Here is a 15,397-nt window from a genome sequence, read left to right as displayed (position 1 = left end):
CCCCGCTAGGGGGCGCGGGCGCGGAGCCACGCCCGGGCGCGGAGGTTGGGCCTGCAGGTGCGCTCGGGCGGGCGGAACTGGCCGCGAGGGCGAGGGCGGGGCCAGGGACCAGGTAGAGCTGCCCCGCGGCGAGGCGCTGAGGGACCGGATGAAGTGCCGCCGCCTCTGCAGTTTCGGTAATTTCCGGCCCTTTCGGTCGCGTTCTTCCCCGCGCCCACCCTCGACCCTTCCTATGGCCCCTGGCCAAGTCGAGACGGCCGCCAGGGGCCTCCCGGCTTCTGTCCCGGCTCAGGCCTGCCCCTCCCCCGTGCTTTGCAGACGCAGCCCGGGGCCCCGGGCGGCTTATGCGCGTGGGGCTTGCGCTGATCCTGGTGGGCCACGTGAACTTGCTGTTGGGGGCCGTGCTGCACGGTACTGTCCTGCGGCACGTGGCCAATCCCCGCGGCGCCGTCACCCCGGAGTACACCACCGCCAATGTCATCTCCGTGGGGTCCGGCCTGCTGGTGAGCACCGCGAGCCAGGGCGGGGCCTGGGCGGGCGGGCGGGGCGGGAGAGCTGTGGGGGGCTCAGGTTTTGTGTTTTCCAGAGTGTTTCCGTGGGACTTGTGAGCCTCTTGGCATCTAAGAACCTACTTCGCCCACGACTGGTAAGGGGACTTCTGGAGCTTTAATGAGGAAGCCTAGAGTCAGGGAAATGGGGGCTGACAGCTTCATCTCTTAAGTGGGAGGAGGAGCCGCAAACGGAGAAACCCAGGTGTCTCATCAGGCGGAGAATCAGCCACCCCAGGCACTCATCCTGATTTTCTGCCCCTACCAGCACTGGGTCCTGCTGGCACTAGCTCTGGTGAACCTTCTCTTGTCTGCTGCCTGCTCCCTGGGCCTCCTCCTCGCTGTGTCACTCACTGTGGCCAATGGTGGCCGCCGTCTTATTGCTGACTGCCATCCAGGACTGCTGAATCCTTTGCTACCACTGGACCAGGGGCCTGGACACACTGACTGCCCTTTTGATCCCACAAGAATCTATGTGAGTCCAGTCTATTCCCAGCCTTTCTGCAGTCCACAAGGTCCTGGTCCTGCTCTTTAACGGCCCCTGGTTGCCACTCCTACCCTGCTCCCTCTAGTCTCCCACATTTCCTCTTTGCCTTTTAGGATACAGCCTTGGCTCTCTGGATCCCTTCTTTGCTCATGTCTGCAGCAGAGGCTGCTCTGTCTGGTTATTGCTGTGTGGCTGCACTCACCCTACGTGGGGTTGGGCCCTGCAAGAAGGAAGGGCTACAGGGGCAGGTAAGGAAGATGAATACGAAGAGTTCATTCAACACAGACTGTGTTTGAAAAGATGCTGAATTATAATTCAGGGCCAGAGTACTAACTCCACATCCTCTTCTGTAGCTGGAGGAACTGACAGAGCTTGAACTTCCTAAATGTAAAAGGCAGGAAAATGAGCAGCTACTGGATCAAAATGAAGAAATCCAGACATCACAGAAAAGTTGGGCTTAAGGACAGGTAATAGGCCAGGAGGACTGTGGCCTGAGAAAGGGTGGCAGCAGGGACCACTCCTAGAACTGGGTGAAGTCCTTTGCTGTGCTGCTTGCCCTCTGACGCAGGCTCTCCCTTCTATAAAGCAGGTGCTGACCTGGAGGCTCAGTCCACAAGGGTTTTTCACTCACTTCTAGGATGATATAAACAGTTGTAATAAAAGAACTTTTTCCTCTACCTGATAATGATTCCTTTTGGGGGAAAGGGGTGCTGGGCTGGTGTTGGGGGGTGACTTGATGAAAAAAACAGTGGCCTCAGTTACTTACAAGACTTTAATGAGGGACAGAACCTATTAACTCTACCAGTTACTGGAAGGAGAAGCTGGTGCTGGGCAGCCCCCCGCACCACTGACTGATGAACTTCAGCACGTCCTGGCACACGGGGCTGTGGGAGGTCTGTGAGCAAACAGAACATGAGAGGAACTCAGCAGTGCTGAGAAAAACATTCCCGATATAAAGAAAAGCAGCTCCATCTCAGCGTGGGGAGCAGGGGTCAGGGCCTGCCCTGCCTTCTTCACAGCCCCACCCACTCTTCTAGTGGTTGGTGGTGGTTCCTCTAAAGTGCTGTTCTCGCTGTCCCCATCCCTCAAGCCTCCCTCTCTAACCTTAATGGCCATAAGGAACTTATTCCAGTTGTCCTTGTTAGCTGCCTTCCCTGGCCGCTTAAGTTCAATTTTGTTCCTCAGAATAGGGTATCCTGTGGGGAAAGACAAAAAGATGAATTGGAGTTTGAGAGGACTTGAGAAGGGGGAAGAAGAACAATTAGGGATAGAAAGTAGGATGCTCTTGTCTTCTGCATCCTTTACTGAATCACAGTAAAACTATTTCTTGATGCTGGTGTTCCCCCCCCCCCACCTTTCCGTCCACCAAAGAATACAGGGTGCTGTAGGATTCTGTACCTGTAATGAGGCAGGGCAGTGCCTGAACTCCAGTGCTGGCCGCCACCAGGGAAGCCTCGTAGGCACCACGCTCATCCTGAGGCAGAACCTGCTCCAGCCGCTGGTCCACTGAGACTGTGATCACCCAGTTACGAACCTCTTCTCTCTGAGCCTCCTGAGAAGGGCAGAGCAGCATAGGGCAAGTGGACGGTGGTGAGTAGGGGGTTTGCTAAGCCATCATCCTGTGTACCACCTTTCACCCACAAATGATCCTCCTTGGATTGGCAGTCACAATCCTAGCCTTGGCTTTTTCCTATGCTTGTACTTTCACTGTAGGAATAGTGAGGCCTGAAGCCCTTCCAAAGATATTGCTGACCGATGCCCATTACAGAGGGTTGGGAGGATCACCCTGAAGTGTCCTCCCTTCTCTGCACTCGTGCTGGTGAGGCTTCCTGTTCTCCAGTCCTGTGCCCTTACCGGGACGTGCTGCTTGGCTGGAAGTGGCACCTCAAAGGGAATGTCTGTATCCTGAAAGTCAGAGTGGTCAAGGGCATCCAGAGTCCCTTCTTCGATTGCCTGTGGCAGAATAGGCAGCCATGAGACAGGCTTGGTGTGACAGGCAAAACCTCCCAACCTCTGGGCACAACTGCCCCACTCACATCTGTCAGATCCAAAAAGCGGTTGAGGAAGATGAAGGCCATGTTCTCCCAGCCAACTGCCTGCAACAGAGATAATCTGTAAGTGGGAGTGAACAGCTCTTCTCCAGGACACACGGGGAACAGTCCAGGAGGATGCAGGAAAATGATATCCTCTGTATCACCAGCCCCACACTCAGCTTTGCTCTCCTTGCGCAGCTGGGCTAGTCTATCCTCCAGCTTTTGATTTTCTTCTCTCCTTGGCCCCACCCTTCTTGGCCACTGCTCACCTTGGCAGCAATGCCTGCTTCATAGAAGGCCTTGTCTGCAGGTAGTAGTTGGGTGTGACGTAAGAGTGAAATAGAAAGCCTGGCAGCCATAGTTTCCTATGGATTAAAGTCAAAGCATTAACATCCTGGCACTATAGTGACTGAGCTACCAGACCAATGGCCTTATAACTGAGGCAGCCATAGAGCCAGAAAACCAACAATCAATATTAAATTGCTCTGGATCTCAAGCAGTTCTGGGTCTTAATTTTTCACATCTGCACAAGAGAACTGGGCCTAGATTATTTCTAAACTTTCTCCCACCTCTAGAATTCTATTGTCCAACTCCATGAAAAAATATATACAATATACTATTATAAATAAGCCGAAGGCCTATATAAGTTATACAAGGTCCATGTAGAAATAATGGGGTTTGAATATCTGAACATTATGAGGCTGGAGCTGTGTGGGCACAGAGCCCTAAGAAGGTCATAGGAGTATAGAAAGAAAACCATCTCAGCAAGGGTTAGATTTATTTAAACAGAAAAGAAGCTAAGAGAGAAGTGGGCCAAGCTTGAGACTGTCCAGAACTTAAATTCATTCAGCTTTATTTGAATTTGAAGATGTGTATGTGAGACTGAGTGATCCTCCCTGCTCCATCTCACCAGCTGTTTGACACTCTGGGCCGCAGAGCGAGTGGCATAGTAATGAGCGATCAGCAGCATTGTTTCGAACTCCTCATGGGCTGGAGAGTTTGCCTCACTGGACTTCACCAGGTTTTCACACTAGAGTGGGAAGAGTCACAGCCTGAGTCAGGGGTCAGAGGAGTGCCAGGGCCAGAGTGGTCAACTGATGGCCACCTGGACAGAGGAAGGTACAGTCTCTCTGAGGGTAAAGGTTTGTGTGCATGAAAGAAGAGAAGAGGACAGGGACAGGTGGAGTCGCCTGTCCACTCTTGTCCAGCCCACTTCCTCACCAGGTTGAAGAGGACATCCCGGAGGTCAGCCCAGCTGTAATAGGCCTCAGCGCTGTTGGTCCCAGGTGAGCTCACCATGTCAGTGAAGATCCTTTTGTAGATGTTAAAGTTCTGGAGATGGAGGAAGAAGGAGAGCTGAGTGATAAGGGGACAGCTAGAGGAGAAGGTCGGGGAAGTGGGGCCAAAGAGAGGAAAACAGGCTGTAAATGTGTGTGCGTGGAGGAGCTTGGGGACAATGCTGGAGAAAGTGTTATTATTAGGGAAGAGAGAAGAGTAAGAAAACAATTGTTTCTTCCTAACTGGTGCTCTGTGAGTGTGGGCAAATGTGTGACAGTGAATGCGCAGTCACAGTGTTAATGGGATAATATTCCAGAGAGCTGTGATGCTCAGATAGAAGAGCGGTGTTCATTCTCTGGAGGCAGCTAATAAGGCCCTAGAGGTGTGTGCACGATTCATCTCTGAAAGACTGTTTCCTGTGTGTTAAGAACAGGGGGGTTGCAGGGTATTTCTTGAAAGGGTAAATCCTCTGGAGAGGCTGTACATTTCCAAAGAGGCTGAGTGGGGTCTCTGGGTATGATGCTGTTTTAATGAAAGAATCCTTTCAGAAGACAGTTTCTGAAGGGATGGGTGGTTCTTGAGGAGAAGGTAAGAATTCCCTTGAAACATTCACCTCAAGGAGCAGGCTGGTACCTGTGGGTTAGCAGGGGCTCCGTGTTGCACATACAAGGCCAGTGCCTGGGCATAGCCTCCCTCTCGGAGCAGGTGAGTCGCATACAAAGCCACGTACTTGTGTAGAATCTTGTAGTTCTGTTCCGGGGGTGGAGGAAAAGCAGGGGCAGGTTGGGGTCAGGAAGACCAGGCAGTGAGGGTGGGGTGCTGACTTGTGGCCGTGGATTTGTTTAGGAGGCAAAGGGCACAGGCGAGCCGGGCGCAGCTAGGCTTCTGACCCCAGTTTCAGGGTGTGGAAGACTGAGCTGTCTGATGTTGATTAGGGATCCTTGGGTTTGGGCTTTGGAGGAAGTGAGAGATAGACAGCTCTGGGACAGGTGGGGAATCGAGAGAAAATACACAAAAGAGCTGGGAGTGGGGGAAGAGAGCAGTACCTGCTTGGCAGCTGTTTCAATGCACTTGTCCCACTGGCCCTGCTCCACATACAGGTCCAAAGCGGCCACCACATCCACACCCACCAGCTATGGATCAGTTGAAAAGACAGGGTTACACAAGGGGGGAGATGACATGAGGGGGAGAAGAGGGAGAGAACCTCTCCGGTCTCCATGTGTCTGCCTCCTGCTGACTCTGCAAGTCTCACCGAGTCCACTTTGCCCTGGTTCTTGAGGACCTCTTTATAATGCTGGTCCACATAGTCTTCATACCTGTGAAGATGTCCAGAGATCTTACCCTTCCCCTGAGAACTTTCTCCCAGTCTTTACAAAAGGAAGTAAAGAGAATTTCTAGCGAGAAGGTTCATGAGCTTACCGGGGATCTAACTCCTTGGCCACACGCTTGGCCTTGTTCCATTCCTCACCCTCAATGAAAGCATCGATGGCTTCCTTGACCAGGTCCAGGTTCAGATAGAGCTCTGCAGCCTACGCAGTGGGAAATCAGAGACTGGAGATCACCTTTCCCCTTCCTCCCCAGTCTCCCTTCTGGGAACTCTGGGGAGACAGAAGTGCATGCCATGCCTTCCAAGAGACCCACCTCACACAGCTGCCTGAGTGTAGATGTCACCCTTCCACCCACCTCTGTGGAGTCTCTTTCTTCTCAGTCCCACCACCCTACATACCGCACTGTGCTTTCTGATTCCAATCAGTTGGGGTCCCACGGTCCGAACTACTTCCAGACTGCGTTGGGGAGGTAGAAACTTGATGGAGAGTTCGGCTGCCTGATTGGTTGAACAGAAGATAGAAATGGGTAGGAGAGACAAATATTGCTGGGGGAGGTCCTCGACCTGCTCTGTTTTTCCCCTCCCAGTTGCCAACTTTCTTGCACTCTCCCTCACCTTCCGCCCTCTTGGGCAAACTCTGCCTCACGGTCCATCAGCGCCTTTAAATGACCATCAGAGTAGCTATCTGTTCCTCTCAGCTCATCCCCTTTCAGACACTCTCTTTGCTGTCAGAGATCACTGCCTTTAGTGTCCTGCCATGTTTAACAAACTGGTTTCTTAAGTTCTTTGTCACAAACAGAATCTTGGTAGCATGGTATAGAGAAAGAACCCCTAAAAATAGAAGTCCAGGGCATTCTGCAACTATTTGTGTTGGACTTTTCTGAGCCTCAGTTTCTTCATCCATAAGAGTGATTGTCAGTCTAGATTTGTACTGTACAGAACAGCAGCCACTAGTCACACCGTGGCTCGTCCCACTGAGATGTGCTGTAAACTTAAATATTTCAAAGACTTAGTATGAAAAAAGGAATGTAAAAAACCTCAATAAATGTTTACATTGATTACATGTTGAAATAATAGTTTAGATATATTGGGTTAAATAAAATGTTACAATTATTTTCACTTGTTTCTTTATATTTATTTGAATGTGGCTACTAGAAAAATCTTAAATTACATGTGTGACTTCAACCTTTGTGCCATGCATTATATTTTATTGGACACTGCTGGTCTAGATGATCTTGGAGACACCTACAACCCTAAAACTGAGTAATTCTACAAACCCACGTGTTCCATATGCTCACTCTATTTCCACTGTGATGCTGACATCCTCACTAGATTTGAATTTCCACATGGTCCAGTTTAGCTACATTCTGTGCTAATCTTCCTGGTCTTTCCCCATCTATTCTTGCTTCTCTTTCTATACCTGCCAAACCTTTCAACATTTCAAGTGCCCTCATCCAGGAAGCCACCCTCTGACCAATCTGAGGAAGGTATAGTCATGCACAGACCCTAGTGAACAATGCCCCAGAGTAGGACACAGCAGATGCTTAATAAATCCTTGATTAAAATCTGCTCAGCTCTCATAACCAGTCATTAGTTTCTACTTCCTCGCCCTCTAACTTGTCGGGGCTATTTGGTTACAAGGCCTCAGAAAGTTAAGGGAAATTTTGCAGGGGCATCAGCACACCAACATTTTATTTAGGGAGCTGATCACTCTCGCCCTCTCATAACTACTAATACTGTATTTCCTTGAATTAAGGCACATCATTTAAACCATACATGTGCCTTCTTCTCAAAGACACAAAAAGACTCTGTCTTAGAATTGATGAAACATACTGGTTTGGCTTAATCTGCTAGAGGTTTCTTTTCAGGAGCTGCTCGGTGGAGGAAGAGCCTCTGCTTTCTTCACGGCCTCCATCTGGCCCAATTCCAGCTCTGGTCCCAGGGCTATCTCCTCCCTCACAGAACCTCCCTGACCCCTCCAGCCCACAGAGATCCCATTCTTCTCTGAATTCCACTGGAGTCACACACTTTAGTCTTCTCTCAGATGCAATATTAACTAACGGAGCCATGTGTTAGTCTGCCTTCCCCCAATTTCTGGCTGTGTGGGTTCTGTCTTATATCCTCTTTTAGAGCCTTCATAGGTTCTGGATCTAGCATCCAGCAAGCACTCAGTAGATACCTGCTCCCTGACTGAAAACAAAAAGACAGAGGAGGAACAAGATGGCCATCCGAGAAGGAAGGCTGGGTGTGAACGGAGGCCAGGGAAGCGTAGGGCCAGGCAGGGTGTGGCAGCCTCACCTTCATCCAGCACTTCTCCACCAAGCTGCTGCTCCCTGCGTCCCGCACTTTGAGGTAACAGTCGACTGCACGGCCATACTCTCCAGCCTGCTCCCACTGCCGCGCTTGTTCCACCAGTCCCTCCATGCCCCTGTGGGGCCGAGAGCTCGTGCCGAGGGATGGGGAGGGGCAGCACGGTCCACCCTGTGTGCACCATCTGACCCCCCGCCGTCCTGACAACATTGCCTGGTCCCCTGGCTTCATATACCTGGCCCCCTTCTTGGTAGCTTCCTGCTCATACTCTTCCTGCAGGGCCTCTAGCTGGCCAGGCACGTAGTCCTTGCAGATCCGCAGCGCGTCGCTCCATAATCCAGCCTCCTACCAGATTTCCAGGTATCAGGACGGTAGAGGCAGGCGTGGCAGCTTCCCACTGCCACACAGGTGCTAGGGCCCACTGATCCCTGGGTCCTTGGACCTCTCTTTTCCTTCCTCTCGTCTCCTCCTCGCACCCCAGTGTTAACCTCCCAGATCTTTCTCAGCACAGGGGTCAGTGTAGTGCTCTGAGGGTTCTCACATCCTCTCACCCTCCTCATAGCCCTGAATCTGGTGCCCTACCTTATAGTAATTGAGGGCCAGGCCGGGTCTCTGGGCTCGAAGCAGCAGCCCTTCCGCTTTCTGGAAGTCCTTCTCCTCCAAGGCACCCCGGGCCTGCCCCACAAGCACTTCGGCAACACTATCAGGGTCGTGGGCCTCAGCCACGCGCTGAGCTGCTTCCCAATCCTGGTTATGGACAAACCTGCTCCCAGATGCAGATACAGAGGAGGCTGAGTGCAGGACTGAGGCCTCAACAAGGAGAGGCAAACAGCCATGTCACAGAAGGGGTATAAGATTTATTATACTAGGTTTAGATTTAGGTGAAGATGAAAGATCCTGGGGCTGAGTCTGGGAGGACAGAATTAAGGAATTTATGGGGTAACTCACATAAGGACTGCCTCCTTGGGTTTACCAGCCCTGATGAATTCAGCTTCAGCCTCTTCAAATTTACCCTAGAGGGAGAGAGGCAGCCATGCATGACTAGAAGGAGACTGACATCAGAGGCAGCCATGAGACAAGAGGTCTGAATGCCTGGCAGCAGTGGGCTGGGGGCAGGATGGAGGACTCCGTGGTCAGAGTCAAAAGCGATGGAGAAGAATCACATCCATACCTCATCCTCTAGGTACATAGCGTATCTGAGATGAATCTCAGGGGTTTTGTGCTTGAGGGCCAGCCGGGAGAGTTCAAAAGCAAATTCAAAGGAGCTGAAATGGAAGGTGCAGATAAGGTTTGCCTACTCTACACTTCCTTTCATAAGAGGAAAAGAAACACAGAGGGCAAGGACTGAGGGGAGGGAAAGGGACAGATTAAGAAAGACAATCAACATGAAGTGACAGAGCAGCAAAGAGAGACGTAAAGAAGAGAGGCAGCCCCGTGATGGTCACACCACTGTCACCGCGGACCAGGAGACACTTGGGAAAGCCTGTGCTTCCTCTGAGAAGCAGGTTCCTTCCTCAGCAGGCTGTGAAGGAGGGGGATGGGCAGGAGGGAGGCGAGAGGAGTGAGCTGCATGGCATTACAGTGACTAGAAGGAAGGACTCCTGGTGCTCCCTCCCCCTGAGCCACATCTACACCAGCAGAAAAACAGTCTTTCAAAAACAAGTAAAAACTACCCTCAGCAATTTGACTCAATACAGGATTACTACTGGTGTTTGTAACATTTGCTTAAGAAAAGCTCATTTGGGGCTGAATAGAACTTTTTCCAAAGAAGATACACAGATGGCCAATAGGTACAAGAAAAGATGCTCAACATCACTACTCATCAGAGAAATGCAAGTCAAAGTCACGAGGTACCACTTCACATGTGTCAGAATTGCTATAATCAAAAAAAGTCTACAAATAACAAATGTTGTTGAGGATGTGGAGAACAGGGGACCCTTGTGCACTGTTGGTAGGAATGTAATTTGGTGCAGCCACTATGGAAAACAGTATGGAGGTTCCTCAAAAAACTAAAAATAGAATTACCATATGATCTAACAATTCTACTCATGGGTATATATCTGAAGAAAACAAAAATACTAATTTGAAAAGATACATGCACCCCAATGTTCATAGCAGCACTATTTACAATAGCCAAGATATGGAAGCAACCTGTATCCAGTAACCGATGAATGGATAAAGATGTGGTATATGACTACAATGGAATACTACTCGGCCATAAAAAAGAATGAAATTCTGCCATTTGCAACAACACAGATGGGACCTAGAGTATTATGGGTATTACACTTAGTCAAATAAGTCAGACAGAGAAAGACAAATACTGCATGTTATCACGTATATGTGAAATTTAAAAACAAAACAAACGAATATAAGAAAACAGAAATAAACTCACAGATACAGAGAACAAACTAATGGTTACCAGTGGGAAGAGGCAAGTGGGGGAGGGATAAAATGGGAGTAGGGGATTAGGACGTACAGACTATGATGTATAAAATAAATAAACTACAAGGATCTATTGTATAGCACAAGGGATATAGCCAATATTTTATAACAATCCTAGAGTATAATCTATAAAAATACTGAATCACTATGTTGTACACCTGAAGCTAATACTGTAAATCAACTATGCTTTGATAAGTTAATAATTAAATTAAAATAAATTAGAAAAAAAAGAAAAGCTCATTTTGCCTTTAACAGAATCACACTTCCATTACTCAGAAGTAAATTACTGGCTTAGTGTATTTTAGCTTTAAAAGCTGTTCTCTCTCCATCTTTCTCCTTAGAAAAGCCAAAGATTAAACACTGTTCTGAGTCCCCAGGGAAGAGTTACTAATTCATTCTTAACTCTTTATCAAGTTCTTTCAAGGATCTCTCCTCACATTTCTTCACTCTTGCCTTAGCTTTTAGAAATGCTTTTCAGTTATACAGCAATTTTCTCTCTATATAATAAAGAGGCTCTGTCTGGTAAGGGGCCAGCAGAGAGAAGGCTTGTGGCCTCACCAGTTGTCGGCAGCATGGTCAATAGCAGCTTCCAGGAGTCCCAGCTTACTGAGCAGTCTAACTGCAGCCTCTCCTCCCAGGCTCTTTGCCCACAGATAGGCCACGTGTTTGTGGGCATTTGCTCCGCCATGAGCCTTGGCCACCTGAAAAGCAAAGCCACCTGGCAATCCTCCAGTGCAGGGGTACATGGCTCCTCCCTTCTCATTTCTGACCTGACCTCAGCCTGGACAAGGATCAAGTGCCTCTCCTAGAGCAGTAGGAAGAGGGCTAAGTTTCAGGGTCTATTAACCTGAAGGATGGGTCCAAGGATGGATTTCAGGTGGTTCACAAACCATTAAAATTGGATGTGAAATTTTGCATGCAGGTGTGGACATTTTCCAAAGACACCCAAGAGCAGTTTAGAATTAGACAAGTAACTTGAGAGTGGGAAACAGGGATGGATGTAGCCTGTATATCCTTACTCAATGAGGGTAGGAACTCCTTACCCGGTAGGCCTCTTCCCAAAGCCCACTGGACCGGTACATATTCACTGTTGCCTTCCATTCCTGGGCCTCAAGGTAGTGATACTCAGCCTCCTGTAGTCGGCCTTCAGCCTCCAGCTCCTGGGGAAAGTTGAGTCAGGATGGAGAGGTGGGGAGATGGAGCCTGTCTGGGGAAGAGATGGCAAAGAAAGAAGGGCTCACCTTGCCCAGATGTAGGTGTGTGTCACTGAGGAGATCTGGGTGGTGCTTCCCTACTAGGCGAATCATATCATCATACAATTTGTGCTTTTTGAACATGGTGATGGCAAGATCAGGCTCTTCCACTGTCACATATAGCCTACGGATTGGAGATATACCTGGGGCCTCCTAGATCTGCTGTCAGCGTCATTCCTAAGAGGTCCTGTCACTGCCTTCTGGGCAGAGGGCACATATCTGCAGACCCCATCCCTCTCTCCAGCCCTGTAGCCTCATGGCCTGCGACACCTCCCCTAGGCCGTGGCTCACCTTTCAGCCTCACGGTACTTGCCCTGCTTCTCCATCTCCTGAGCCTGGGTGATGTACAGCACTGACACATCTTCTGGTCTCATGCACTTCATTGCCAGCTGTGTAGACATGCAGAGCCAGGGTAGTCTTAAGCACCAATTCCCAAGGGAAGCCGAGGGAAACAGAGCAGACAGGGAAGTGGGGCTTCAAAGGAATCTGTTTTCTCAGGAACTCTGAACTTTCCCAACAAGCACAGGAATTTGGTTATTGCCACTCTCCTAGTCAGTTTAGGGAATCCCAAGTCCATAAGGAGCAGAGTAAGAACTACACTCTACTAAGGCAGGAGGGTCAGAGATGCACTGTGCTGGGAACATATGTTCCCACTACCTTCCTCCTATTGGACCCACTGGGCTCTGGGAGCAGGAGCAAGAACAGTTACCAGTGTGCCTTGAGCTTCAGCAGTGGTATTTCAGATCCCCCAGTACCCAAGCCCATCTGCTCACTTCAGAATTGCAGGTTTGGGAACAAAAGCCTCTCTTCCCCTTGCCTCTCCCTGTGGCTAGGGATCAAAGTTACCCAGACTGTATTTTGGTACTCTTCCTCAGGTTTCTGGGAGCCTGATGAAGCGGGGAGATCAGAGACTAAGGAAAGTGGCAACACAACCACAGGGGTGGAACTCTCTTCTCATGATCTCCACCCACCTCCTACCTTGTGGGCTTGCTCCCAGCGGCCAGCCTGGGTGTACATGTCTATGGCATCTTTTGTCCGGTCTCCCTTAGTGTAGAGCTCCTCAGCAATCTGTGGTTGAGAAAGGGAGAAACAAAAGTCAGAGCAACAGAGTTAAAGCATCTTGCAGGAGGGAAGAACAAAACCCAGCTGGGATGGAGCAGAGCCTGGATACCCTTATTGTATAATCACAGAGAAGACAAGATGACTATAGGTGTTTCAGACTTTCTGCTGCTTTGGAAAAAGACCAGCCCAAACAGTATGGGGACAAGACAATGGGAGTTTAAGAGGGCCTCCGGTTTCTGCAATGCAAGGCAATTCTATACTATAACTGTGTTGGCATTATTCACGAAGCATCACACATGCTGGCATAGAAGAGAGCGAGAGACTCGCTTTATTATGTCTGGGAGAGTCCTCTATGTCATGTTAGGATGAAATGGGGGAAGTACACCTCTTTCTTCCCATTCAGGGTGGTGACGCTGTTGGGCCCCAGGAAGAAGGATTTGGTGAGATGGCCCCCACTTCCTGCTCTGGGCTCTCTCCTCATCACCTGGTACTATACTGCTTCAGCTGCAGAAAGGGGCTCTTCCTCACCTCGTACTCCTGCAGAGATGCAAAGTGTTGGGCCACACGAGGATAGTACTTGGACGCAGTGTTCCGGTCCTGTAGATCTAATATATAAATTGCCTTCTTCCACTGGCGGGCACCCAGGGCAGCCTCAATTGCCTTAATAGAGCACCTGGTGTAGTTGGGCAAAACATAAATATGTATGAGGAAAGAGGAAAATGGGTGGAGGTAGACACCTCAAGCATACTCCAACTGACCTTCTGAGATTTCTTGGTGCCCTTACTTGCCCCATCACCTCTCACCTCATGCCCAAATCTCCCTTGAACCCCCATACCACCACACCTGGCTTCAATGTAGTGATTAATGGCTGCATCAAGCTGCTTCTGCTGTACCAAGTGGTCTCCCCACGCCTCCTCAAGTTTCACCACCTCCACTGGGAATGCCAGTCGGGCCAGCTCCACCGCTGCCGAGATAGAGAGGGCACTTAGCTCAGATTTCCAGGGATGGGACTCAGGAAAAGTAAGACAGAGAAATGATGCGTGGAACATAGGGGAGAAGTACAGGGACGGAGGAGAACTGAAGTCAGTCAGCCTGAACGGATGCACAAAACAGGAGTTGGGGACTGTTTGGGCAAGAGTCCACAGTGAAGGACGGGTTGTAGGTGGCTAGTACCTTTCATGAATGCGTTGCCTTTACAGTAGCACTCCAGGGCCCGCTGTGGATTTCGGATCTTCTCAAAGAGATCACCTGCCTGTTAACATATCCCATATTACTACAAAGATACCCCTACTACAAAAGTCAAGTATCAGTCCCGAAAGGAGAATCAGCCACCAGTCAGGGAAGGCTGTGTGCTCCAAGACTCCTCTGGGTAGGAGGGGGTACTGAGCCCTGGGGATAGGGACAGGAATAGGAAGCCAGCCGTACCCTTTCATACAGTTCACTCTTGATAAGGGCTGCGGTGATGTGATCTACTAGCTCTGTGTTGGCTAGCAGTTCCTCTCGGGTCAGCACCAGCCGAGCAGCTTTGGCAGGGAGCCCAGCTTTGAGGTAGAGGCTGATGGCTGCTAGCCCATCCCCTTGGCTCTCCTGAAGTTCACCTGCTCGCTCCTCTTGCTGCGTGTCCATCAGCCACTGGTAGTAACCCCGCCGGAGCTTCTCAAGGGCTGGGTGCCCCTGGACATGCAACAGAGGACTAGGAGTCATATCCCTCCTTCCTGCCCTGCTGCTTCACATGCTTCTCCAGTCCCACTGCAGCGATGCAAATCCTCCCAGTCGTCAATGCCCTAGCTCACCATATTAGGTCCCAGCCCCAACCCCATTCCAGTTCCTATAGCCTCTTTGACAAGAGGAGGTTTCTGATATTGGTGGAACTGAGTCCTGAACAACTGTGGGGAAGACAGAACTGGTACCTTGGCTTCAGCCACTGCAATACACTCATCCCAACGGTGTAGCTCCTGGTACATGTCCATGGCCTCCTCAACAGCGTTCTAGGGGAACCAGGCAGAGGAAAGAGGGACACCAAAAAGATACAAGTATCAAAAATCAGCCAGCTCTTCTCAGACTGGCCAAGACGCCAGCCCAGGTGGACTAAAAGCCTTACCCTTTACTTATTATGCACAAGAAGAGGGGAATTTGTGTGAAACTAAAAGAAGGTTAAATTTAAGGGCACCTTATTTGCACAGGCCACTTCAAAATCTATTTTTCTTAAAGAGCACTCCCCAAATGGTATAAACTTTGGGCTTCACAAAATCTGGGTCTACCTCCATGCACAAGAATTTCAAAGACAGGCTCTGAAGTCTAGGGGTAGATAGCAGACTTTATATGAAAGAAAGAAGTAACTGTAAGGACTAATGTAGAGGAGGAAATTAAAGAGTGAAATTAACTAGATAAACCTTTCTAAAAGTTCTCCCCAAACCTCTGGAAGCCCAGCTGACCAGTGCTCGTCCCTCCCCTGAGTTTGCCTTGCTTCCTTTTCCTCTGGTCTCCTTTTCCATCTGGTCCCTCTTCTATTACCTGTTCCAAGAAGATCATTTCCGCCAGCTTGTAGTTCTTCTCCAGCATGGCTAGACGTGCTCGGACCTGATAAAAATCTGTTCCTTCTCCACCCTGCGGGAAAAAGGAGGTTCTGGTTATTCTGTCTGTGTAGGCTGAGACAG

The 15,397-nt window shown here is 49.8% G+C and overlaps 2 protein-coding genes across 7 annotated transcripts in view; one reads left to right on the top strand and one right to left on the bottom strand.

The window, feature by feature from the left end:
- The first annotated feature begins 14 nt into the window (after window positions 1–14).
- Window positions 15–3,564, top strand: KRTCAP3 (keratinocyte associated protein 3). Of its 6 annotated transcripts, XR_012059150.1 has the most exons (8): window positions 15–176; window positions 319–503; window positions 587–646; window positions 817–1,023; window positions 1,149–1,283; window positions 1,389–1,502; window positions 2,407–2,625; window positions 2,749–3,564. XR_012059150.1 is itself a non-coding variant. In XM_072938007.1 (7 exons), exons 1-6 carry the CDS (start codon window positions 149–151, stop codon window positions 1,494–1,496), a joined length of 723 nt encoding a protein of 240 aa, XP_072794108.1. In that variant the 5' UTR covers window positions 15–148; the 3' UTR covers window positions 1,497–1,502; window positions 2,407–3,564. The 6 variants fall into 6 exon arrangements, 5 of the variants coding, with proteins under 5 accessions (XP_072794108.1, XP_031540758.1, XP_031540759.1 ...); XM_072938007.1 differs by having other exon boundaries at window positions 2,407–3,564; XM_031684898.2 differs by lacking the exons at window positions 2,407–2,625; window positions 2,749–3,564 and adding an exon at window positions 1,625–1,712.
- Window positions 1,794–15,397, bottom strand: part of IFT172 (intraflagellar transport 172) — a 33,670-nt gene continuing 20,066 nt past the window's right edge. The window contains exons 20-48 of the mRNA XM_006197220.4: window positions 15,255–15,347; window positions 14,651–14,728; window positions 14,166–14,414; window positions 13,914–13,992; window positions 13,584–13,704; window positions 13,269–13,413; window positions 12,657–12,746; window positions 11,970–12,067; window positions 11,667–11,802; window positions 11,469–11,585; window positions 10,984–11,126; window positions 9,155–9,248; window positions 8,932–8,996; window positions 8,566–8,746; window positions 8,219–8,328; window positions 7,972–8,101; window positions 6,073–6,171; window positions 5,766–5,875; window positions 5,599–5,662; window positions 5,393–5,479; window positions 4,980–5,096; window positions 4,290–4,400; window positions 3,979–4,098; window positions 3,338–3,433; window positions 3,072–3,131; window positions 2,890–2,988; window positions 2,434–2,587; window positions 2,140–2,231; window positions 1,794–1,930 (exon numbers count right to left, since the gene is read on the bottom strand). Of these exons, the coding sequence (XP_006197282.2) occupies window positions 1,841–1,930; window positions 2,140–2,231; window positions 2,434–2,587; window positions 2,890–2,988; window positions 3,072–3,131; window positions 3,338–3,433; window positions 3,979–4,098; window positions 4,290–4,400; window positions 4,980–5,096; window positions 5,393–5,479; window positions 5,599–5,662; window positions 5,766–5,875; window positions 6,073–6,171; window positions 7,972–8,101; window positions 8,219–8,328; window positions 8,566–8,746; window positions 8,932–8,996; window positions 9,155–9,248; window positions 10,984–11,126; window positions 11,469–11,585; window positions 11,667–11,802; window positions 11,970–12,067; window positions 12,657–12,746; window positions 13,269–13,413; window positions 13,584–13,704; window positions 13,914–13,992; window positions 14,166–14,414; window positions 14,651–14,728; window positions 15,255–15,347 (3,228 nt within the window). The 3' untranslated portion in view covers window positions 1,794–1,840. The remainder of the gene's footprint in view (window positions 1,931–2,139; window positions 2,232–2,433; window positions 2,588–2,889; window positions 2,989–3,071; window positions 3,132–3,337; window positions 3,434–3,978; window positions 4,099–4,289; window positions 4,401–4,979; window positions 5,097–5,392; window positions 5,480–5,598; window positions 5,663–5,765; window positions 5,876–6,072; window positions 6,172–7,971; window positions 8,102–8,218; window positions 8,329–8,565; window positions 8,747–8,931; window positions 8,997–9,154; window positions 9,249–10,983; window positions 11,127–11,468; window positions 11,586–11,666; window positions 11,803–11,969; window positions 12,068–12,656; window positions 12,747–13,268; window positions 13,414–13,583; window positions 13,705–13,913; window positions 13,993–14,165; window positions 14,415–14,650; window positions 14,729–15,254; window positions 15,348–15,397) is intronic.

This window comes from Vicugna pacos, chromosome 15 (genome assembly GCF_048564905.1).
Source record: "Vicugna pacos chromosome 15, VicPac4, whole genome shotgun sequence".
Taxonomy (NCBI): domain Eukaryota; kingdom Metazoa; phylum Chordata; class Mammalia; order Artiodactyla; family Camelidae; genus Vicugna; species Vicugna pacos.
This window is presented reverse-complemented; position numbering and strand designations above follow the sequence as displayed.

Excerpts from the sequence above, each read along its gene's own strand:
- KRTCAP3 (XM_072938007.1), top strand. The coding sequence starts at position 149 with ATGAAGTGCCGCCGCCTCTGCAGTTTCG. Across the intron at positions 504-586 it reads CCGTGGGGTCCGGCCTGCTG|AGTGTTTCCGTGGGACTTGT; the intron begins GTGAGCACCGCG and ends TGTGTTTTCCAG. Across the intron at positions 1,284-1,388 it reads AGGAAGGGCTACAGGGGCAG|CTGGAGGAACTGACAGAGCT; the intron begins GTAAGGAAGATG and ends CCTCTTCTGTAG.